At 43.9% G+C, this 24,920-nt stretch overlaps 1 protein-coding gene across 3 annotated transcripts in view; it reads left to right on the top strand.

Annotated features, from left to right (window-relative positions):
• The window catches only part of pcif1 (phosphorylated CTD interacting factor 1), a 256,458-nt gene extending 234,994 nt beyond the window's left edge, over positions 1-21,464 (top strand). For 2 of the 3 annotated variants that reach the window (XM_068048030.1, XM_068048029.1), the window contains exons 15-16: positions 19,345-19,520; positions 21,239-21,464. In XM_068048030.1, the coding sequence (XP_067904131.1) occupies positions 19,345-19,520; positions 21,239-21,464 (402 nt within the window). Of the gene's footprint in view, positions 1-7,055; positions 9,343-19,344; positions 19,521-21,238 lie in introns of those variants that run through there. The other variant, XR_010976541.1, reaches the window with a different exon arrangement.
• The last annotated feature ends 3,456 nt before the right edge of the window (positions 21,465-24,920 follow it).

Below are 24,920 nucleotides of genomic sequence, written 5' to 3'. Positions count from 1 at the left end.
TTCTTTTGTCATCCAGGGAGTTCTGAATTTATTTGCCCTACCTTTTCCCCTTCAAGGGAATATACCTTGATTGTGCCTGCACTATCTCTTCTTTGAAGATAGCCCATTGTTCAGTTACTGTTTTTCCTGCCAACCTTTGATTACAATTTATTTGGCCCAGATCCATTCTTACCCCATTGAAGTTCACTTTCCCCCAGTTAATTATTCTTACTCTAGATTTTTTTTTTGTCCTTTTCCACCACCCACCTAAACCTTATGATACCATGATCACTGTCCCCTAAATGTTCTCCTACTGATATTGGATCCACTTGGCCCACCTCATTCCCAAGAACCAGGTCTAGCAGTGCCTCCCCTCTCGTTGGACTGGAAACATACTGTGTAGAAAATTTTCCTGAACACGCTCTAGGAACTCTTGCCCCTCTCTGCCTTTTATACTATCACTATCCCAGTCTATATTTGGATAATTAAAGTCCCCCATTATAACTACTCTATAATTCTTGCATCTCTCTGTAACTTCCTTGCAAATTTGTTCATCTTCATCTATTCCATTAGTTGGTGGCCTATAGACTACACCGAGCAATGTAATTGTACCTTTTTTGTTCCTTAGCTCTATCCAAATAGATTCTGTCCTTGACCCATCAGGGATATCCTCTCTCTCCAGCACTGCAATACTCTTCTTAACCAATACCGCCAACCCTCCCCATTTTCTTCCTTTCCTATCTTTCCTGAACACCTTGTACCCAGGAATATGGAACACCCTTCTTTGAGACATGTCTTTGTTGTAGCCACATCATCATATTTCCACATGTCAATAGAGTCATAGAGTTTTACAGCACAGAAACAGGCCCTTCAGCCCAACGCGCCTGCGCCGACCATCAAGCACCCGTCCAATCTAATCCCATTATCCAGCACTTGGCCCGTAGCCTTGTATGCTATGGCGTTTTAAGTGCTCATCTAATTACTTCTTAAAGGTTGTGAGCGTTCCTGCCTCCACCACCCCTTCAGGCAGTGTGTTCCAGATTCCAACCACCCTCTGGGTGAAAAACCTTTTCCTCAACTCCTCTCTAAACCTCCTGCCCCTTACCTTAATTCTATGCCACAACAAAAACAAGAAATGCTGGAATCACTCAGCAGGTCTGGCAGCATCTGTGGAAAGAGAAGCAGAGTTAACGTTTCGGGTCAGTGACCCTTCTTCTTAAGGGTTATTCACCCCACCGCTAAGGGAAAAGGTTCCTTCCTATCTATCCTATCAATGCCGCTCATAATCTTGTATACCTCAATCAGGTCCCCCCTCAGCCTTCTCCGCTCCAAGGAAAATGACCCCAGCCTATCCAGTCTCTCTGCATAACTGAAATGCTCCAGCCCAGGCAACATCCTGGTGAATCTCTTCTGCACCCTCTCCAGTGCAACCACATCCTTCCTCTCGTGTGGTGACCAGAACTGAACACAGTCCTCCAGCTGTGGCCTAACCAGCGTTTTATACAGGTCTAACATAACCTCCCTGCTCTTATGTTCTGTGCCTCGGCTAATAAAGGCAAGTATCCCATATGCCTTCCTAACCACCTGTGCTGCTGCCTTGAGTGACCTATGGACAAGTACACCAAGGTCCCTCTGACCCCCTGTACTCGCTCGGGTCCTACCGTCCATTGTATATTCCCTTGCCTTGTTAGTCCTCCCAAAGTGCATCACGTCACACTTCTCAGGATTAAACTCCATCTGCCACTGCTCCGCCCATCTTACCAGCCCATCTATATCATCCTGTAATCTAAGGCTTTCTTCCTCACTATTTACAACTCCACCAATTTTCGTGTCGTCTGCGAACTTACTGATCATACCTACTATATTCATGTCTAAATCATTAATGTACACTACAAACAGTAAAGGTCCCAGCACTGATCCCGACGGTACCCCACTGGTCACAGGCCTCCATTCGCAAAAACAACCCTAGACCATCACCCTCTGCCTCCTTCCACTAAGCCAATTTTGGATCCAATTTGCCAAATTGCCCTGGATCCCATGGGCTCTTACCTTCTTAACCAATCTCCCATGTGGGACCATATCAAAAGCCTTACTGAAGTCCATGTAGACTACATCAGCTGCTTTACCCTGATCTACACATCTCGTCATCACCTCGAAAAATTCAATCAAATTTGTTAGACACGATCTCCCCCTGGCAAAGCCATGTTGACTATCCCTGATTAATCCCTGTCTCTCCAAGTGGAGATTAATCCTGTCTCAGAATTTTTTCCAATAGTTTCCCTACCCCTGACGTTAGACTCACCGGCCTATAGTTACCTGATTTATCCCTGCTACCCTTCTTGAATAATGGTACCACATTTGATGTCCTCCAGTCCTCTGGTACCTCCCCTGTGGCCAGAGAGGATTTGAAAGTTTGTGTCAGAGCCCCTGCTATCTCCTCTCTTGCCTCACATAACAGCCTGGGATACATCTCATCTGGGCCTGGGGATTTATCCACCTTTAAGCCCGCTAATACAGCTTCCTCCTTTTCAATGCTAATTTGATCAGGTATATCACAATCCCCGTCCCTGATCTCTACACCTACATCGTCCTTCTCCATAGTGAACATGATGAAACGTAATCATTCAAAACATCACCTGTGTCCTCCGGCTCGAAACACAGATTGCCTCTTTGATCCCTAATGGGCCTCACTTTTTCCCTGGTTATCCTGTTGCCCTTAACATACTTATAAAACGCCTTGGGATTTTCCTTTATCTTGTCTGCCAGTGATTTTTCATGTCCCCTCTTCGCTCTCCTAATTACTTTTTTAAGTACTCCCCTACACTTACTATACTCCTCTAGGGCCTCCGCTGTTTTCAGCGCTCTGAATCTGCCATACACCTTTTTTTCCTTATCCAGTCCTCTATATCCTTTGACATCCAGGGTTCCTTTAACTTGTTGGTCCTACCCTTCACCTTTACAGGAACATGTTGAACCTGAATGCTATTTCCTTTCTGAATGACTCCCACTGGTCTGATGTGGACCAACCTGCGCCTGTAACTCACCAGTCTTAACAACACTCCGTGCATTCACATACATGCACATTAAACCTGATTTATACTTCATTACTTTCTCCCTTCCTCTGACCCCACCTAATAACTTACTATTCCCTACTCTAGTGCTGTCTGTCTCTCCCAGTATTCTGTGCACCTTGGTATTCCTCTCTGATATTTCCTCCTGATTTCCACACTCCTGTCCAGTTAGTTTAAACCCTCCCCAATAACACCAGCAAATCTCCTCGCAAGGAAATTTGTCCCTGCTCTGTTCAGGTGCAATCTGTCCTGCCTGTACAGGTCCCACTTTCTCCAGAACTGGTCTCAGTGTCCCAGGAATCTAAAGCCCTCCCTCTTGCACCATCTTTCCAGTCATGCTTTCATCTGCACTATCCTCCTATTTCTATACTTACTTGCGTGTAGTACTGGGAGTAATCTGGAGATTACTACTTTTGAAGTCCTGCTTGCTAATTTCTTACCTAGCTCACTGAACTTTTTCTGCAGGACTACATCCCTCTTCCTACCTATGTCATTGGTACCAGTGTGGACCACAACTGCTGGCAGTTCACCCTCCCCCCTCAGGGTGCTCTGCAGCCGCTCAGTGACATCTTAACCTTAGCATCAAGGAGGCAACACACCATCCTGGATTCACGTCTGCAGTCACAGAAACACCTGTCTGTTCCCCTGACTATCGAATCTTCTGTCACTGTCACTCTTCCCGTGTTCTTTGTGCCCCCTATGCAGCTGAGCCAGCAGTGGTGCCATGGCCTTGATTCTGACTGCTCTCCCCCGATGAACTATCACTTTCCTCAGTATTCAGTGTTGGAGAGCGAGACACACTCAGGGGTCTCCTGCATTACCTGCCTGTTTCTTCTTGACTGTCTGGCAGTCACCCATTCCCTCTCTCCCTGCATACTCTTAAGCTGCGCGGTGACCACCTCTATAAACATGCTATTCACGAAGCTCTCAACCTCACGGGTGCTCCACAGTAATATCACTGTTGCTCAAGTTCTGAAACCCGGAGCTCAATTCAGTTAGATCATAGCTCCATCTGCCCGCCTTGGTTCCATAACCCTTAATACCCTAGCCAAAGAAAAATATATCTATCTTAGTTTTGAAATTTTCAATTGATCCCTACTCTCAATGGCTTTTTGGTGGAGATAGTTCTAGATTTCCACTACTGTTTGGGTGAAGAAGTACTTCTTGACATCACCCCTGATCTCGCTCTAATTCAAAGGTTATGTCTCCTAGTTCTGGACTATGATAAACATATTGAACAATGCGGCGACCTCAGTGCTGAGCTTTGTGAGAGGAAAGTACTACTTCTGCCTACCAAATGTTCTGTTATTGAAAAATAATTAATTTCCCTACATTAGAATAGTGACAACACTTCACAGTATTTTATTGGCTGTAAATCGCTGTGTGATATCCTGAGGCATTAAAGACGCCTTATAGATGTAGGTCCTTTCATCTAATGTGTGGAAAATAGGGTAGTCCGTGAAGCTGGCTGTTAATTTCCTCAGACCACATTCAAATTAGCACCTTTAAAGAGGAGTATTATCAAACACTATTTGATGCAAAGCCACGTAAGGAGCAATTAAGACAAATGACCAAAAGCTTGGTCAAAGAGATAGGTTATAAGGAATAGCTTAAAGGAAAGAGAGGTTTCGGGAGGAAATTCCAGAGTTGAGGGCCTTGAAGGCAAAGCTGGCATAGAGGGGCGAAGGAAATTGTGGCTGTGCAAGATGACACATTTGGAGGAGTGCCGATGCCACAGAGGGTTGTAGCGCTGGAGGAGATTATAGAGATAGAGAGGGGTGAGGTTAGGGAGCAATTTGTAAACAAGGATGCTGTGCAACACCATAAAATCTGCCCCCATCCTTTGCTTTAGTCGACTAATCTGTATGTTGAACGTAAATGGCTCATTTCTTCTTGCTTCACTTTCCCCACGAAGGCAAATAGTGTAAACCCTGGGTAGGTCCAACCATTATAATTAATAGAAAATTAGTGCACAGCATGAGCCTGACTTCTCAATATATGCTCCTGGTGGTTTCCTCCTTCCGGAGCACGAGGTCTAAGGATTATCTCAGTGAATCAGGTAGAATTTAGAAGAGTCTCAGCTAATTAGGGGCTGCTTTCGAGTCCTTTTACATCGAAAAGACTAAGAACTGTAAAAAGTGAGTAACAGAGAAGCTCATCAACCAAGTCGGGGGAAAGAACAGGCGACACTGTCTCATTAAGCATTTATTCCTCACACAAAGCATGTAATAGGTATGGTTCCGTTCAGCTCCTTCCTACTGTATTCATTGTTGCGGGGGAGTCGGTGGCATAATGGTAATGCCATTGAACTAGTAATCCAAAGGCCCAGGCTAATGCCCTGGGAACATTGGTTCAAATCCAACCACGGCAGCTGGTGCAATTAATTAATAAATTGAAATAATTAATGAAAAATCTGGAATTGAAAGCTAGTCTCAGTAATGGTGCCTTGAAACTATCATCAATTGTTGTAAAAACCTATCTGATTCCCGAATGTCCTTTAGGAAAGGAAATCTGCCATCCCTACCAGGTCTGGCCTACATGTGGCTCTCGACCCACAGAAATGTGGTTGACCTTAACTGCCCTCTGGGATGGCCGAACAAGCCACTCAGTTCAAGGGCAATTAGGGATGGGCAACAAATGCTGGCCTTGCCAGCGACGCCCACATCCCATGAAAGAATTTTTTAAAAACTCAGCCATTTGTGTCCCATTATTAGCAACCATTGTTGCGAGATGCAGCTGCGATCCCTACATTCTCCTCTAGTAAAAAGCAGAAATGCAACTCTTTTTAACTGTCATTAATGACCCGCTGAAGGAATCATCGTTAGCAGGCTATTAAATATGGAGAATAGCCACTTTTTCATCAAAGGGATGATTTTCACCTTGAAGTTTTTCAAATCTGTTTAAATATTTTCCACTCACACTTATTTAAGTCAACATTGGAAATTTATTTTTGAATAAATTGTTTATCTAAAACAGAAATACTGGCTTAATCCCATCTTTTAGGGCAGATGCCAGTCTTGCTTCCTAGTTGAATGACACAGTAGGTGCTTCCTACCTCATTTCTGTGCTTCACTGTTGCCAGAGAAAATTCTGTTTTTTAATGATTCAAGTTTTTTAAAATTTTGTCACACCTTAACTTAGAAAGCAAGAAAAGATTGATTTAAGCAGATAGTTTTACACCCACACCTTTTAGCACCATCCCAAATCACAAAAGCACTCATCCTTTTCACCATAGGCTTCTATATCTGTTTCACTAACTAGATGCTGCAACCCATTCAAATTTCAAACCTACCCAGCCCCTTGAGGGACAGTTACATCCACTCCCCCTGGATGTACTATGTTCATTGCAGTATCTGATAGGGAAGAAGCAAGAGATTAGAATTAGATCTAACCCATAGTATTTGGAAGAGAAATAGAGAAAGTTGCAAATTGCTGGATGGCACAGTCCATATCTGTTCTCTATCTATTCTCTTTCAAGGTAGTTAAAGCCTCAGACCCTTCAGCAACATGTGTACGCACACAATCTCTCCTGCCATGCTGGCATCTGACACAGCATCCTGGCCCCCATCTGTCATTACTGTGATAACCACAACAAGACCATAAAATCATAAATCAACACCAGATCCATATACCAAAACAGTAACTGTAAAATTATATATCAAGACCATATAATTGTATGCAAATAGTAAAACTACAAAATGATATAGCAAAATAGAACAATTGATAAGTATCCCAGTACAATAATCTTCAAATCATAGGGTAATGCCATAAGTGCAAAATGATATACCAATACCACAAAATACTATATCTGTAAAGTCATGCACCAATACCATACCATAAAATTATATCCTGTAACCGCTAAATCATACATATTAGAACATTGGCACCTCATTGACATCCCTCTGGCAGGCCAGTATGTCGTCAAAGATGTTAAGATGCTTGAGTCATGAGGGGAATCAAGAGTTGGACAAACTACAGACTCATCCAATCGTACTTGATCTCCAGATGGCTCCATTTCGAAGACCATAAGGTGAAAAAACCCACTACTAGATTCAATGTCGCTAAACTTAGAGCTGGAGTGAAACATCAGTTACATGAAGCTTTGGAAAATCACCTCAGCGTTATCAACACAGCTTCTGGCAACATTGAAATGGATTGGAAAACTTTAGAGATCCCTTTGCAGCTAGTAAGACCCTAGGACAAAAAAGCAGAAAGCACGATGACTGATTTGATGGGAACAACACAGGACTATGATTGCTCCATGAAAAATAGACCCTTCATCAAGCATGGAAACTACCTCCTATACCCTCTGCCCTAGTCATGCTCTTCTCTCCTGGGTGGAGAAAAGAGCAGAGGAATTGCCCTTGGGCAGACCACCACCATGGCATGGCATCAAGCATGGTTGAAAGATCCATTATCAATACCAAAGAAAGCTGCATACATAATAAACACTGAGTTTCAAACAAAACTGAGGACATCCTGATGTCTGCTGACACACACGATAAGAAAAGGATCTATGAGGCATTGCGAACCATCTGCAGTCCCCTGTCTGAAGGAGTCACTCTCCTAATAATTGCTGATGGCTACACCTTATAAACTGACAAAACTCAAATTTTGGATAGGCTAACCATTTAAAGGATCTACTAAACTGAAAATGAGGTCATAAATCAACTACCTCAAAGGCCAATATTAATGCCTCTTGCTGAAATAACTCATATTGCCTAGGATCATTACGGCAGTAAAGTCTCTCCAGTGGCAAGGCACCAGGTTCTATTGCTATACTTGCTGAGATGTATTAAGCAGGAGGGCAACAATCAGCTCAGTTTCTGACTGATCTTTTCCAGCTAATGGGCAAAAAGAAATGATCCTACAAGAGTATAGAGTTGCATCCTTTATCCATCTATTCAAACACAGGAGCAATAGATATTTTTGTGAAAATCATAGAGGAATTTCCCTTATTGTCATCACAAGGAAAATCCTTGCTAGGATCATCTTAAATCGTTACTTCGAGCATTTAGCTGAGCAATTGTTGCCCGACAACGAATGTGGATTGAGAAAAGGCAAAGGTACTGCCAGATAACTTCAGGAAAAGAGTTGAGAACAAAACACTGGACCTTTACTGTGTCTTTGCTGATCTTACAAAGACCTTTGATAAGTCAGCAGAGAGGGCCTCTGCAAACTGCTGGCCAATGTTGGCTGACTTGAGCAGTTTAACCTGATGATCAGATAGTTCCATGATGGCCAGAGTCATGGAAGATGAAGTTTCCAACCCCGTCCCTGTCTCCAATGAAGTTAAACAGGGTTGCATTCCAGCTCCCATCTTGCTTAGTACCCTGTTCACTTCTATCCTTGTTTATGCCTGGAGGAACTTGGATAAAGGAGTACCGATTCACTTCAGGAGGAATAGCAAATGTACACTGTCCAACAGCTGTAGTCCAAAACACAGACCTCTGAAAAAGGTGTTTAGGAGCTCTTGTTATCTTTTGTTTGTGCTGTGGGTGCCCACACAGAAGAGGACCTTCAAGTCATCCAGGACCATTTCTAGATTCTTGTAAAAAAGAAATTGGCCCCACCATCAAATTAAAGAAGACAGAAGTTATATTCCAGACAGTTCTGCAGGAAAACCTAATGTGACACCCAGTATTACCATCAAAAGGCATATGCTCTCTGCAGTGGACAGGTTCATTTACCTAAAAAAGCACCATGTCACGTACTGCACACTTAGATGATGCAGTGAATCATAGATTTTTTAAATCCAGGAGTGTTACTGGAAGGCTCTGTGAGGTTATGCAATAAAAAGGGCATTAAACTGGCAACAGAACTTAAGGTCTAGAACGCAATAGTTAAACATTCTTACTGTTAATATGCGATAGCTGGACCACTTACAGTCGCTAAACAGAGAACTCAGTCACTTCCGCCTGAGAAACATCGTGGAAATTCAATGGTGGTCCAGGATTTATGGACACTGAGGAAAATTATATATGCCAGGCAGAGAGACAGTGATATTAAAGGTGCAGCGAAGGTGGGCTGGTCACTTAATCCAAATACCTGATACTAGACTTCCCAAGAAGGTGAGATGAAGCTTGGTAAATGCTCTTGTGGAGGTCCATTCAAAAGATAAAAGGATTTCCTAAAGACTGATCTAAAATAATGAGACATCTCAACTGACACATGGGAGCATGATGCTTGTGGCAAGAAACTGGCAAAAGATGATTCAGGATTGCGCAACAAAACTTGAAGCAGGATGTGTGCAGCGAGCCGAAGAAAAGAGCCCAAAGGAAATCAAGGAAAGGTCAGTCCCAATTTTTGACAGGAAAAGAAGTAGTGTGCAATTTTGATTTATTTCAAGGAGACATAGATCATCTTTAGGAAGATGGTGTGAGAACGGTGTTCACTTATACTGCAGGAGACATTGGGCGTTATTCCTAACTGGGTTTGGAACATGGACAGCTGTGCATACACAGTCACCACACTGATAGTCCCCCGAAAACTGAGATCATCGATCAAAAGCTGACTCAGATCACCCATTAAGACATTGTTTACTAAAATCAAGATTGCAACTCTTCCCCTGTACATAGTCTCCAATAATTTTTATTATTGCACCATCAAAGTGGAGGTGAAAGTTCCTGGGGAATTCTTGAGAGGATGGATCTGGACCAGAGTAGAATTTCTGCCCAACCAGCGCCTATTGACTCAGTTCCTGACCCCATCCACAATCCCGAGACACCTTACCATTCTGACAAAGCTGTGACATCCTTACTAGCAAGGGGAAGACTTTTTCTCCGGTACCTTGTCACAGTATTGATTGTCACAGGGAAACCAGTATTTAGAAAAAGCGGTTGAGCCCTCACTTCTGTCAGGATGTCGTTCTCGCCTGCATTATACAGACATACAATGGGTTGGGGTAAGGGGGTGGGTGGAGAAAGAGGGTTGGGGAAGGTGGGAGGTGGTGGAAGGGCGGGTGGACGGAGGTTACAGGATGGTGTCAGGGGAGGTGGGGGAGGGATTGTGGGGTGTGGGGAAGGTTGGGGAGGGGAGTGGGGAGAGGCTGTTAGGGGGGTAGATTGGGGAAGGGAGGGTTGGGGATAGGGTGGGGGGAAGTTGGAGGAGGGGATGGTGGAGGTTGGAGAAGGGGCGGTGGGGGGAGGTTGGGGAAGGGAGGAAAAGTGGGATGGCTAATTTTCAGAATGCCAGAAAAGGGGGCAGAGTCCTGGTGGAACCAGTGTTGCACACAGTTCCAGCCTACACACCTGCTTTGGGAGTTTAAATGAGAGTTAGACAGTGAGCCCCATAAATGTTGTATCCATGGACCTCATAACCCCTGGCAAAGTTACAGCAGCTCTGGGGAAATTCCCAAACCTATAGCCTATAGCTATTGAGCCACACTGGCAAGAAGTGCTGGGGTTGAGCTGAGACAGTGCTGAATTCAGTTGGCTTCAGTATTGCCACATTGATTGGCCTCAACACACAGGGGTTAAGGAGCAAAGAATCAGCCAGGATTCCCTCTCCTGGGATCATGCTTGGTTGTGATGTCTCTTGTAGTCGAATAGACTGATGACATTTGAAGACCCACAAGTGGATAATGGTCATTTGCGTGAGGTTACCAGAGTGTAACTGTGTTAGTGGAACCATATCGCAGCATGGAGTCAACAGACCACATGACACCAGACACTCCGTCTGGAGTTCGGAGGGATGGCAGGAGGTTGGGAAGTGGTGAACCCCCACTTCTATATGTGTGTCCAAAGAAAAAGGGAAACTATGCCAGAGATAAGGGAGGTAACCAGACTAGTTTTCAGCTAAAGCTAAGAGATATCTTGGACTCAAGTTTGCTAGGTTTCCAAGTGATGCAGACTTGATTCCAACAAGCTGCTTGATTTCACAGGTAACACGAACAGACAGGATAAAGTTTACAGTGAATTTCAATATAATTCATAAAATTCCTCAGAACATAAAAAATAACAAAGCATGTCTCCCTATCCTTGTTAGCGAGCTGACCTCACTTGTAAGATTTTGGTGTGTTTATGTGGGATGTTGACTAACTTTTGACCCACAAGGTACAAACTCTGGCTTCTTAATCAAGATAGAGAGTTTATTAAGTACAGCAAGAATATACAAGCAATACATAACCAATGGCAGTAGTTATACAGCAGGATATAGGGTGTCCTCAGTCCTTGTCTTCCGAGCTGCTGTGGCGACATCTTCTTTCTTGAGGTGTTCTGTTGACTGTAGGTTGGTTTCTTCTTGACTCGATGTGCTCCTCGCACCTGTTATTTATGGCCCTCTCCAAGGGTTCCTTCCTTCCATATCAGATTATAGTCCACCTTAACCCTTTGATTGGTCAGGTATGACCTCATCTTCTGTACATTGTCCCTTCCTGATTAGTTTATAACAATCAGATTACGGCAGATATGACCCGACCCTCTGTGCATTGTCTCTGCAGACAGCTTGATGGCCCAAGTCATTGTCACACAATGGGGAATGTTTGCTGTCCCCATCACTATTCCAGTCTTGAATGGTCTCTGAATATCTTTATTTGTATTATCATCCATCGTGAGGCCTACAAGTCTATCCCTTATTGTGACTGAGTCTATCTTAGTTGAAATGTAGAATGGGCATCCGGTCTCATAGCAACGCTACTTCTGCTGTTGTTGTTACAGTAAACACCGTCTTCTACAATCTCCCCATTACAGTATACCAATATACATTTCACATTTAACAACATGATTCTAAAAACAAAGTCCATAACTTGGTGCTCATCTAATACATTGATATATATTATATATATATATTCACACACACAATGTGTAACTATTCCCAAGCATAACTGCAATATCACTCAAAATCATTCTAATTTAAAACACAGCATTTCATGTAGAACCATAGAAAAATTACGGCACAGAAGGAGGCCATTCAGCCCATCGTGTCTGTGACAGCCGAAAAAACTAGCCGCCCAATCTGACCCACCTTCCAGCATCTGGCCCATAGCCTTGCAGGTTACAGCTCTTCAGGTGCATGTCCAGGTACCTTTTAAATGAGTTGAGGGTTTCTGCCTCCACCACCGTTCCTGGCAGTGAATTCCAGACACCCACTACCCTCTGGGTGGAAAAGCTTTTCCGCATGTCCCCTCTAATCCTTCTACCAATCACCATAAATCCGTGCCCCCGGTAACTGACCTCTCCACTAAGAGAAACATGTCCTTCCTGTCTATTCTATCTAGACCCCTCATAATTTTGTACACCTCAGCCTCCTGTGTTCTAAGGAAAACAACCCTAGCAGATCCAATCTTTCCTCATAGCTGCAACCATCAAACCCTGGCAACCTTCTTGTAAATCTCCTGTGTACTCTCTCCAGAGTAATTATGTCCTTTCTGTAATGTGGTGACCAGAACTGTACGCAGTACTCCAGCTGTGGCCTAACCAGCGTTTTATACAGTTCCAGCAATACATCCCTGCTTTTGTATTCTATACCTCGGCCAGTAAAGGAAAGCATTCCATATTGCCTTCTTCACCACTCTAGCTACCTGTCCTGCCACCTTCAAGGACCTGTGAACATGCACTCCAAGGTCTCTCACATCTTCTACCCCTCTCAATATCTTTACGTTTATTGTGTATTCCCTCGCTTTGTTTGTCCTCCCCAAATGCATTACCTCACACTTCTCTGGATTGAGTTCCATTTGTCACTTTGCCACCCACTCAACCAAACCATTGATATAATTCTGGAGTCCCCAGCTATCCTCTTCACTATCAATTTTTGTGTCATCTGCAAATTTCCCAATTATGCCTCCCACATTTAAGTGCAAATCATTAATATATACTGCAAACAGCAAGGGACCCAACACTGAGCCCTGTGGAACGCCACTGGAAACCGCTTTCTATTCGCAAAAACATCCGTCGGCTACTACCCTTTGTTTCCTACCACTGACCCAATTTTGGGTCCAACCTGCCACATTCCCCTGTATCCCATGGGCTTTCATTTTACTGACCAGTCTGCCATGTGGGACCTTGTAAAACGCCTTACTAAAATCCATGCAGATCATATCCACTGCACTACTCTCATCAATCCTCCTTGTTACTTCCTCAAAGAACTCAGTCAAGTTAGTAAGACATGACCTTCCCTTGACAAATCCATGCTGACTATCCCTGATTAATCTGTACCTTTCTAAATGGCAGTTTATCCTTGTCCCTCAGAATTGATTCTAATAATTTACCCACCACCGAGGTCAGACTGACCAGCCTATAATTGCTTGGCTTATCCCTGGCACCCTTTTTAAACAATGGTATAACGTTTGCAGACCTCCAGTCCTCTGGCACCTCGCCCATATCCAGTGAAGATTTGAAGATGATCCTCAGCGCATCTGCTATTTCTTCCCTGGCTTCTTTTAACAACCTGGGATACAATCCATCTGGCTCTGGTGATTTATCCACTTTCAAGGATGTCAGACCCTCTAGTACTTACTCTCTCATTATGCTTGTCTTATCTAATATTTTGCACTCCTCTTTAATTACAATGTCTGCATCAACCCTCTCCTTTGTGAAGACAGAGACAAAAAACTCATTAAGAACTCTGCCGACATTTTCTGCATCCATGCATAAGTTCCCTTGTACATCTCTGATAGGCCCTACCCTTTCCTTAGTCATCCTCTTGCTCTTAATGTACTGATAAAACATTTTCGGGTTTTCCTTGATTTTACCTGCTGATAATTTTTCATGGCCTCCCTTTGCTTTTCTAATTTCCTTTTTTACTTCATCCCTGCACTTTCTATACTCCTCTCGGCTTTCTAAATTATTATGTTTTTTGTGATTGTCATAAGCTTTCTTTTTCTGTTCTACCTTACCCTGTAAACTTCTAGATAACGAGGGGGCTCTAGATTTGGCAGTACCACCCTTTATCTTTGTGGGGACATGTCTACACTGTGCCTGTAGTATCTCGCTTTTGAATGCCTCGCACTAGTTTGCCATTGATTTCCCTTCAAGTAGCTGTATCCAGACCACTTTTGCCAGATCACCTCTCAGTTTCATTAAATTTGCCTTCCCACAATTTAGAACTTTTACTCCTGTTCTATCTTTGTCCTTTTCCATGATTATGCTAAAACTAACTATTATGGTCATCACTATTTCCAAAATGGTCATCCACTTGTCCAGCTTTATTACCGAAGACTAACTCTAGAATTGCACCCCCTCTCATTGGGCTTGTTACGTGCTGGCTAAAAAAGTTCTCTTGAATGCCGTTCAAGCATTTTGTTCCCTCTGTGCCCTTCACACTGTTTGTATCTCAGTTGATATTGGGGTAGTTGAAATCCCCAATTATTATTGCCCTATAGTTTTTGCACTCAGAAATTTACCTGCATATTTGTTCTTCTATCTCCCTCTCGCTATAGAAATCTGTCAATCTTTACTTTAAACATACTCAATGACTGAGCTTCCTCAGCCCTCTAGGGTAGAGAATTCCAAAGATTCACAACCCTCTGAGTAAAGAAATTTCTCCTTAACTCTGTCCCAGGTGGTTTACCCCTTATTTTGAAATTGTGTCCCCTGGTTCTAGACTCCCCAAACAGGGGAAACATCTTACCTGCATCTATCCTGTCATTCCCTTTAATATTTTGTAGGTTTCAATGAGATCACCTTATATTCTTCGAAACTCTAGAGCATACAGGCCCAGTTTCCCCAATCTCTCTTCATAGGGCAGCCCTGCCATCCTGAGAACAAGTCTGGTGAACCTTCGTTGTACTCCCTCTATGGCAATAATATCCTTCCCAACATAAAGAGACCAAAACTGTACACAGTACTCCAGGTGCTGTCTAACTAAGTTTCTATACAATTGAAGCAAGGCTTCACTAGTCCTGAACTCAAATCCTCTTGTAATAAAGGCTAACATACCATTAGCCTTCCTAATCGTTTGCTGCACCTACATATTAGCTTTCAGTGACTTATTGATGAGGACAGCCAGGTCTCTTTGTACATCTACACTTTCTAATCTCTTACTCTTTAACAAATACCCTGTACATCTGTTCCTCCTACCAAAGTGGATAACCTCACATTTTTCCACATTATATTCCATCTGCCACGTTCTTGCCCACTCACTAAGTCTGTGCAAATCCCCTTGAAGCCGCTTTGTATCTTCCTCACAACACACATTCCCACCTAGTTTTGTGTCATCCACGAACTTGGAAATATTACATTTGGTCCCCACATCCAAATCATTGATATATATTGTGAATCGCTGGGGCCCAAGTACTGATCCTTGCAGTACTCCGCTAGTCACAGCCGGCCAACACGAGAATGACCCATTTATTCCTACTCTCTGTTTTCTGCCTGTTAACCAATCCTTAACCTATGCCAGTATATTACTTCCTATCCCATGTGCTTTAATTTTGCTAACCAACCTCCTGTGGAGGACTTTATCAAAAGCCTTCTGAAAATCCAAATTTACTACATCCACCAACTCCCATTTATCAATTCTGTTAGTAACATCCTCAAAAAACTCCAACAGGTTCATCGGACAAGATTTTCCATTCATAAATCCATGTTGACTATGCCCAATCAGATCATTATTATCCAACTGTCCATTTATCACATCCTTTGGAATAGATTCTAGCATTTTCCCGACTACTGATGGAAGGCTAACAGGTCTGTAGTTTCCTGTTTTCTCTCTCTCTCCCTTCTTAAATAGTGAGGTGACATTTGCTACCTTCCAATCTGCAGAATCTATAGAATTTTGGAAGATGATCACCAATGCATCCACTATCTCCACAGCTACCTCTTTTAACACTCTGGGATGTAGAATATCAGGTCCTGGGGACTTATCAACCTTCGGCCCCATTAATTTGTCCAATACAACCTTATTAATACTAAATTCCTTGAATTCCTCATTCTCCCTAGTCTATTGGATCTCTAATTCTGGGAGATTTCTTGTATCTTCCTCAGTGAAGACAGACACAAAGTCATCATTTAGCTTCTCAGAATCACAGAATTGTTATAGCACAGAAGGAGGCCATTCAGTCCATCATGTCCACACCGGCTCTCTGAAAGAGCAATTCCCTCAGTTCCATTCCCCTACCTACTCCCCATAGCCCTGCACATTTTTCTTTTTCATATAACTGTCTAATTCTCCTTTGAATGCTTCATTTGAACCTGCCTCCACCACGTTCTCAGGCATTGCATTCCAGACCTTAACCATTCTCTGCGTGAAAAAGATTTTCCTCATGTCACTTTTGCTTCTCTTACCAAATACTTTAAATCTGTGCCCTCTCGTTCTCGATCCTGTCACGAGTGGGAACAGTTTCTCTCTATCTACTCTGTCCAGACCCCTCATGATTTTGAATACCTCTATCAAATCACCTCTCAGCCTTCTCTTCAAGGAAAACAGTCCTAACTTTTTTTTTAGAGATACAGCACTGAAACAGGCCCTTCGGCCCACCGAGTCTGTGCCGACCATCAACCACCCATTTATACTAATCCTACAGTAATCCCATATTCCTACCACATCCCCACCTGCCCCTATATTTCCCTACCACCTACCTATACTAGGGCCAATTTACCTATCAACCTGCAAGTCTTTGGCATGTGGGAGGAAACCGGAGCACCCGGAGAAAACCCACGCAGACACAGGGAGAACTTGCAAACTCCACACAGGCAGTACCCGGAATTGAACCCAGGTCGCTGGAGCTGTGAGGCTGCGGTGCTAACCACTGCGCCACTGTGCCGCCCTTCTCCAATCTATCTTCATAACTGAAATTCCTCATCCCTGGAACTATTCTTATGAATCTTTTCTGTACTCTCTCCAATGCCCTCACGTCTTTCATCAAGTGTGGCGCCCAGAATTGAATGCAATACTCCAGTTGAGGTCGAACTAGTGTCTTATACAAGTTCAACATAACTTCCTTGCTCTTGTACTCTATGCCCTTATTAATAAAGCCCAGGATACTGTATGCTTTATTAACCGCTCTCTCAACCTGTTCTGCCACCTTCAATGACTTATACACATATACACCTAGGTCCCTCTGCTCCAGCAACCCCTTTAGAATTGTACCCATTATTCTAGATTGTCTTTCCATATTCTTCCTGCCAAAATGAATCACTTCACATTTCTCTGCATTGAACTTCATCTGGCAACTGCCTGCCCATTCCACCTTTTGAAGTTCTACACTATCCTCCTCACAGTTCACAATGCTTCCAAGTTTCATATCATCTGCAAACTTTGAAATTGTGCCCTGTACACCAAGGTCTAGATTTTCCCTTTAGAAGTCCATGCTGGCTTTCCTTAATTAACTCACATTTGCCCATGTGACTATTGATTTTGTCCCAAATTATTTTTTCTAGACTTTTTCTCACCACTGAAGTTAAACTGACTGGCCTGTAATCTCTGGACTTGTCTTTACACCCTTTTTGAACAAGGGTGTAACGTTTGCAATTCTCCAATCCTCTGCCATTTCTCTATTCCCCATTATAAATTCTCCTCACTCTGCCGCCTGTAATGCACCCACATTTGACTTAGCCAAACATTTCCTTTTTGCGTACCTATAGAAGATTTTACAGTTTGTTTTTATATTTTTTGCTAGTTTACATTCATATTCTATTCGCTATTTCTTTATCCTTTGCTGTTTTCTAAAATCCTCAGGTTTACTACTATTCTGGCAACTTTATAGGTCTTTTCTTTCAATCTTATACAATCCCTAACTTCCTTTGTTATCCACAGTTGACTGCCTTTACTTTTGGGGTTTTTGTGCCTTGAAGGAATGTATAGTTGCTGTAAACTATGTAATAATTCTTTGAAGACTGTCATAGCTTTTGATGTATTTTCCCAATTCACCTCAGCTCATACCTTCATAATTTCCTTTGCTCGAATGTAACACCCTGGCTTCCAATTGAACTATCTCACCATCAAACATAATGTAAAATTCTATTATATTATGGTCACTCATCCCTAAAGGTTTTTTTACAACAAGATTATTAATAGCCCTTTCTCTTTACATAATACTAGATCTAAAATAGCCTGTTCCTTAGTCGGTTCCTCAACATACTGCTCTAGAAAACCATCCCTACCGCACTCCAGAAACTCATCCTCCACAGCATTAGTGCTCATCAGGTTTACCCAGTCTATGTGCAGATTGAAGTCACCCATGATTACTGTATTACCCATGCTACATGCTTCTATAATCTCCTGATTAATGCCATGCCCCACACTTTGACTACTGTTTGGTGGCCTATAAACAACTCCTACCAATATTTGCTGCCCCTGGTGTTTCTTAGCTGGACCCAAACAGAATCCACATTTTGTTCTCCCGATCTGAGATCCTCCATTACTAATGTACTGATCAGCGCAACACCATCTCCTTTTCCTTTTTGCCTGTCCTTCCTAAATGTCGGATATCCTTGAATATTCAGTTCCCAGTCTTGGTCGCCCTGTAGCCACGTTTCAGTAATGGCAATTAGATCATACCCATTTACCTCTATTTGTGCCTTTAAATCATCTGCCTTGTTGCGAATGCTGATGTCACTTGCTACTTTTCTACCTCCTGTTACCAGCTTTACTTCCTTCCAATTTGAGCTACCCCTCAGGTTCCCATCCACCTGACAAGCTAGTTTAAATCCTTCCCAACAGCACTAGCAAATCTCCCTTCGAGAATATTAGTGCCAAGGCTCTCATGAATCAATCCATTGCACAGTAAAAGCTTGTGTGTTCTGCCGATTTAACCTTGTGCTGAATTTAATTTGAGATAAATTACCTGAAATTCTTTGCAGGTTAAATGATCAATAATCCTGAAATGTGACCAGCTGGATGTATTAGCAGAGATTAGGTACAAATAAAGATGGAGTGCTTTGTTACTTCATATGGTGTTGATCAAACTCTGTGTGGATACAGTGTGTAGTTTGGGGCAAAAGACATTATTCTGCAGATGAGGAACTGAAGTTATGAGATCTTGGAAGGTGGGCTTGTTTCTTTGGAAAAGAGGAAGTTTTCAAATTAAAGGGAGCTGTTAATTTTGCATTAGTATACACTGTGAGGTATAGACTTGTGGACTTAGTTTCCAGGGAATATCATTCAAGTGGACGATGAGAAAGTGTTGGGTGATGCTGAGGAATATAACAGGAAGGTAGAAGAAAAGGTGGGTTTGAGAGGTTGGTGGGTCTGGTGTGAGGGTGGGTCTGTTGTGATGGTGGAACTGGCGTGAGGGTGAGTCTGAGAGGTTGTAGTCATTGAGAAAGGCATTGACTTATCCTGTTGCGGAAAACTCTGAAGGTGAGTGACCTGTTTCTTCCTGTTAATCTGCACCTGTTCTTTTGTTTTCAAACAGGAGCTGTTGGGAAGCTCAAGCGAGCCACTTTCCTTCATAGTGTTCGTCCCTGAATGGAGGAACCCTCCAACACCAGCTCTGGTCCGTATGGAGGAGAGCAAGTTTAAACGACACCAAATCCTAGTGCCAGCCTATGAGCACGAGTACAGGAGTGGGGCACAACACATCTGCAAAAAGTAAGATTTACGGTATTACACTGTCGTGGCATGGCTAACAGACAGAGCTGTGTGAAAAATGTGTACTTCATTTACAAACATTATCTACCTGTCGTGGAATGAGGGTGGGAATTATGCACGAGTGTGTGGGAGAGTCATGGGCTGAGGGTGGGAGTGAGGGAGGGTGGGTGAGAATCACGGAGTGAGGGTGAGTCACGGGGTGAGGGTGAGCGAGGGTCACGGGGTGAGGGTGAGTGAGAGTCACGGGTTGAGGGAATCACAGTGAGGGTGCGTGAGAGTCACGGGGTAAGGGTGCGTGAGAGTCACGGGGTGAGGGAGAGTCACGGGGTAAGGGTGAGTGAAGGTCATGGAGAGAGTGTGAGTGAGTGAGAGTCACGGAGTGAGGGTGACTGAGAGTCACTGAGACTGAGTGAGGGTCACGGAGTGATGGTGAGTGAGAGTCAGAAAATGAGGGTGAGTGAGAATCACTGAGTGAGGGTCACGGGGTGAGGGTGAGTGAGAGTCACAGTATGAGGGTCACGGAGTGAGGGGGAGTGAGAGTCAGGGAGTGAGGGTGAGTGAGAATCACAGAATCAGGATGAGAGTCACCGAATGAGGGTGAGTGAGGGTCACCGGCTGAGGGGGAATGAGAGTCAGGGAATGAGGGTGAGTGAGAGTCAGAGAATGAGTGTGAGCGGGAGTTGGAGTGAGGGTGGGTGAGAGTCACAAAGTGAGGGGGAGTGAGGGTCAGGGAGGCTGCGTGGGTGAGAGTCACGGGGTGAGGGTGAGAGTCACGGGGTGAGGGTGAGTGAGAGAGTGATTGAGAGTCACGGGGCCAGGGAGAGTGAGAGTCACGGGGCCAGGGAGAGTGAGAGTCACGGGGCCAGGGAGAGTGAGAGTCACGGGGCCAGGGAGAGTGAGAGTCACGGGGCCAGGGTGAGTGAGAGTCACAGAGCGAGGGTGAATGGGAGTCACAGAGCCTGGGAGAGTGAGAGTCACGGAGCAAGGGTGAATGGGAGTCACAGAGCCTGGGAGAGTGAGAGTCACGGAGCGAGGGTGAGGGAGAGTCATAGGGCCCGGGAGAGTGAGAGTCACCGGACGAGGGTGAATGGGAGTCACAGAGTGAGGGTGAGGGAGAGTCACAGGGCCCGGGAGAGTGAGAGTCACCGAGCGAGGGTGAATGGGAGTCACAGAGCAAGTGTGCTTGAGAGTCACAGAGTGAGGGTGAGGGAGAGTCACAGGGCCCGGGAGAGTGAGAGTCACGTGGCGAGGGTGAATGGGAGTCACAGGGCCCGGGAGAGTGAGAGTCACGGGACGAGGGTGAGTGAGAGTCACGGGACGAGGGTGAGTGAGAGTCACGGGACGAGGGTGAGTGAGAGTCACGGGGCGAGGGTGAGTGAGAGTCACGGGGCGATGGTGAGTGAGAGTCGGGGGGCGCGGGTGAGTGAGAGTCGGGGGGCGCGGGTGAGTGAGAGTCGGGGGGCGCGGGTGAGTGAGAGTCACGGGGCGAGGGTGAGTGAGAGTCACGGGGCGAGGGTGAGTGAGAGTCACGGGGCGAGGGTGAGTGAGAGTCACGGGGCGCGGGTGAGTGAGAGTCGAGGGGCGCGGGTGAGTGAGAGTCGGGGGGCGCGGGTGAGTGAGAGCCGGGGTGAAGGAGTCACGGAGGGGAGGCTGCTCATTATAGAGAAACTGTGTTTGTGATTTGCGGTGAGATTATACTGTGTTTTGTTTATTTGTAGGGAGGATATCTATTATAAAGCTGTGCACTCTACAGCTCTCATCTTCCTGCAGAATGATGCGGGGTTTGCGAAATGGGAGCCCGCGCCAGAGCGGATCCAGCAGCTAATGGCAGCCTATAAAATGACTGGAAAGTCATCATCCTCCTCCTCGTCCTCCTCATTGACAGCTGGTGAGAGAGATCAGGACCACAGTCGGGACCAAAGCAGCAACACCCAGCATCTTTGAACTGGGATTGAGGGTGTATGCAAGATAAGGGGAGCGCAGAGCAGTTAATACTGTATGAGGTTTTAAACAGGTGGACTCGATTCAAGTTGCAAAACCATTGTCGTCACCAGCAAGAAATGTACATAATGTACAGTGTCTTTCAAAACAGAACCAGAGTTCTGGGTTCTTAATGTTTTTGTTTGTTGTTTTTATTTTTACCGAGGCGTTTGAGGGAGCGAAGCAAAGTATGTCTGTGTAATATATTCTATGGAAATATTTCATAACAGAATACCGTGTCAGTTTTATCAGCTTTCTTATTTTTTTGAAATTATGCAATTCTGCCTAATATTTTTTTTAAATTTGCGAATAGTGGCTGAAGACATTTTCCATTTTAACGCAGGAATTTCTTTTCAATGCAGAGAATTAAGTGTAAGTGTACAAACTGATGGATAGGAATTGATCGGTGTTTCTGTAAGAAGTGTTGCTTCTTGTTGACCTGTGTAAACTGTATCTCCGAGTTGTTCAAAGGCAGCTTCATGCACTGAACGTTTGAATGTACAGTATCCAGTGTGCATTGACAGGCCTCTTCACTGGCACAGGGCAGTTAGATGAACTCTTGAAGGGAAATATTGAAGGTTACAGGGAAAGAAGAGGCAGATAGGATTACAGCAGAGAGCTCTATGTAGAGCATGGGCAGCATGCGCTGCTTCTGTGCAGAGGTTTCTCCAATCAGGTTCGAGGAGATTCCCCTTAAGCACTCAGATTCCTGCCTGTCTGATGAGTTTCATCGATTGTTTAAATTATAAGGTCTCCCAATTGTCCAGCAACTTGTGGATGCAGAGCATTCGATTCAGCTAAAAGGGAGCCTTCTGCCAGTGATGATCTTTTAGTGATCATTATAGAGTAACTCGAATTCAGTACTATTCTCAGCTGGGCTGGCTAGGAAAGGGTTAAATACAGGGTTGCTCCACTTGGAAGGTGTGGCTCAATAAGATGTCCTGTTAAAGAGCAATGGAGACTGTAAGGTATTGCATTGTTTCCACTGTAGCCCCAAGCATCAGCAAGGCCAGGCCACCAGGGATCTTGGTTCTTGACTTTTGCCATATCAATGGACTGCTAAGAGGATGTTGAAGTGGCAGGGCAGCACTGGTTACCCATAATGCTTAGCTCAGGTGAAATCACTACGGATTTGGCTACACTGATGATTATGGGTAATGCTACACGCTGAGCTGCAGACTGAACATCCATCTGTTAGCAGATACTGTCAAACATGGAGACCTGGCTGATCTGTGCAAGGCTGTAATCCAAGCAATGTCTGACACTCTTACTGTAACATTACACAACATCGCATTGAGATTGTTTTTAATTCATAGTCCATGGACCCTTACAGGTTGTATCAGCAGCTTCCTACTACAAAACTTTAAAACATCAACTGTGCAAAGTGAAGGCTGAGTGTGCTTGTAATTATTGTTTGATAATGTGAGTGGCAAAAGTGAGCCATCGGGATGGCTGAAGTGGAGTAGACTGTGCTACAGTGAGATTCCTTAAAATAGAGAGAGAGTATATAAACACAAAGTGCTGGAAATACTCAGCAGGTCTGGCAGCATCTGTGGAGAGAAAAACAAAGTTAATGTTTCAGGCCTGTGACCCTTCATCAAAACTGGAAAATATTACATCTGATGAAGGCTCACAGACCTGAAATGTTAACTGTTTCTCTCTCCACCGAAAAACAAACCAGTGATGAGAAGCAGTAACACCTACACACCTCACCACTGGCCTTGCTTCTATTTTATACAATATGCCTCTCTGAATTTTCCTTTTTTGTTCCTTCTAAGAACACATACTTCATCCTATGTACTGTCCATGCTACACCCTTACTGCTGAATCAACATTCAGTTTTCTCTCAGAGGGTTGTGACTTTGGAGGCGGGGTCATTGAATATTTTTAAGGCAGAGGTAGATAGATTCTTGTTGGCAAGGGAATCAAAGATTATCGGGGGTAGATGGGAGTTGGAATACAGGTCAGCAACAATCTTGTTAAATGACGGAGCTGGCTCGACAGACTGAATGGCCTACTTCTGCTCCTAATTTGTATGGTCGTATTATACATTGCGACACCTTTACTGTTGAATCAACGCCCATTACACATTGCGACACCTTTACTGTTGAATCAATGCCCATTACACATTGCTACACCCTTACTGCTAAATCAACACTCATTACACATTGCTACACCCTTACTGCTGAATCAACACTCATTACACATTGCTACACCTTTACTGCTGAATTAACACTCATTACACATTGCTACACCTTTACTGCTGAATCAACACTCATTACACATTGCTACACCTTTACTGCTAAATCAACACTCATTACACATTGCGACACCTTTACTGTTGAATCAATGCCCATTACACATTGCGACACCTTTACTGCTGAATCAACACTCATTACACATTGCTACACCCTTACTGCTAAATCAACACTCATTACACATTGCTACACCCTTACTGCTAAATCAACACTCATTACACATTGCGACACCTTTACTGTTGAATCAATGCCCATTACACATTGCTACACCCTTACTGCTGAATCAACACTCATTACACATTGCTACACCCTTACTGCTAAATCAACACTCATTACACATTGCGACACCTTTACTGTTGAATCAATGCCTATTACACATTGCTACACCCTTACTGCTGAATCAGCACTCATTACACATTACTACACCCTTACTGCTAAATCAACACTCATTACACATTGCGACACCTTTACTGTTGAATCAATGCCCATTACACATTGCTACACCCTTACTGCTGAATCAACACTCATTACACATTGCTACACCCTTACTGCTAAATCAACACTCATTACACATTGCGACACCTTTACTGTTGAATCAATGCCTGTTACACATTGCTACACCCTTACTGCTGAATCAGCACTCATTACACATTACTACACCCTTACTGCTAAATCAACACTCATTACACATTGCGACACCCTTACTGCTAAATCAACACTCATTACACATTGCGACACCCTTACTGCTAAATCAACACTCATTACACATTGCGACACCTTTACTGCTGAATCAACACTCATTACACATTGCTACACCCTTACTGCTAAATCAACACTCATTACACATTGCGACACCTTTACTGTTGAATCAACACTCATTACACATTGCGACACCTTTACTGTTGAATCAATGCCCATTACACATTGCGACACCTTTACTGCTGAATCAACACTCATTACACATTGCTACACCCTTACTGCTAAATCAACACTCATTACACATTGCTACACCCTTACTGCTAAATCAACACTCATTACACATTGCGACACCTTTACTGTTGAATCAATGCCCATTACACATTGCTACACCCTTACTGCTGAATCAACACTCATTACACATTGCTACACCCTTACTGCTAAATCAACACTCATTACACATTGC

The sequence above is a fragment of the Heterodontus francisci genome, chromosome 16 (assembly GCF_036365525.1).
Source record: "Heterodontus francisci isolate sHetFra1 chromosome 16, sHetFra1.hap1, whole genome shotgun sequence".
Classification (NCBI taxonomy): Eukaryota; Metazoa; Chordata; class Chondrichthyes; order Heterodontiformes; family Heterodontidae; genus Heterodontus; species Heterodontus francisci.
This window is presented reverse-complemented; position numbering and strand designations above follow the sequence as displayed.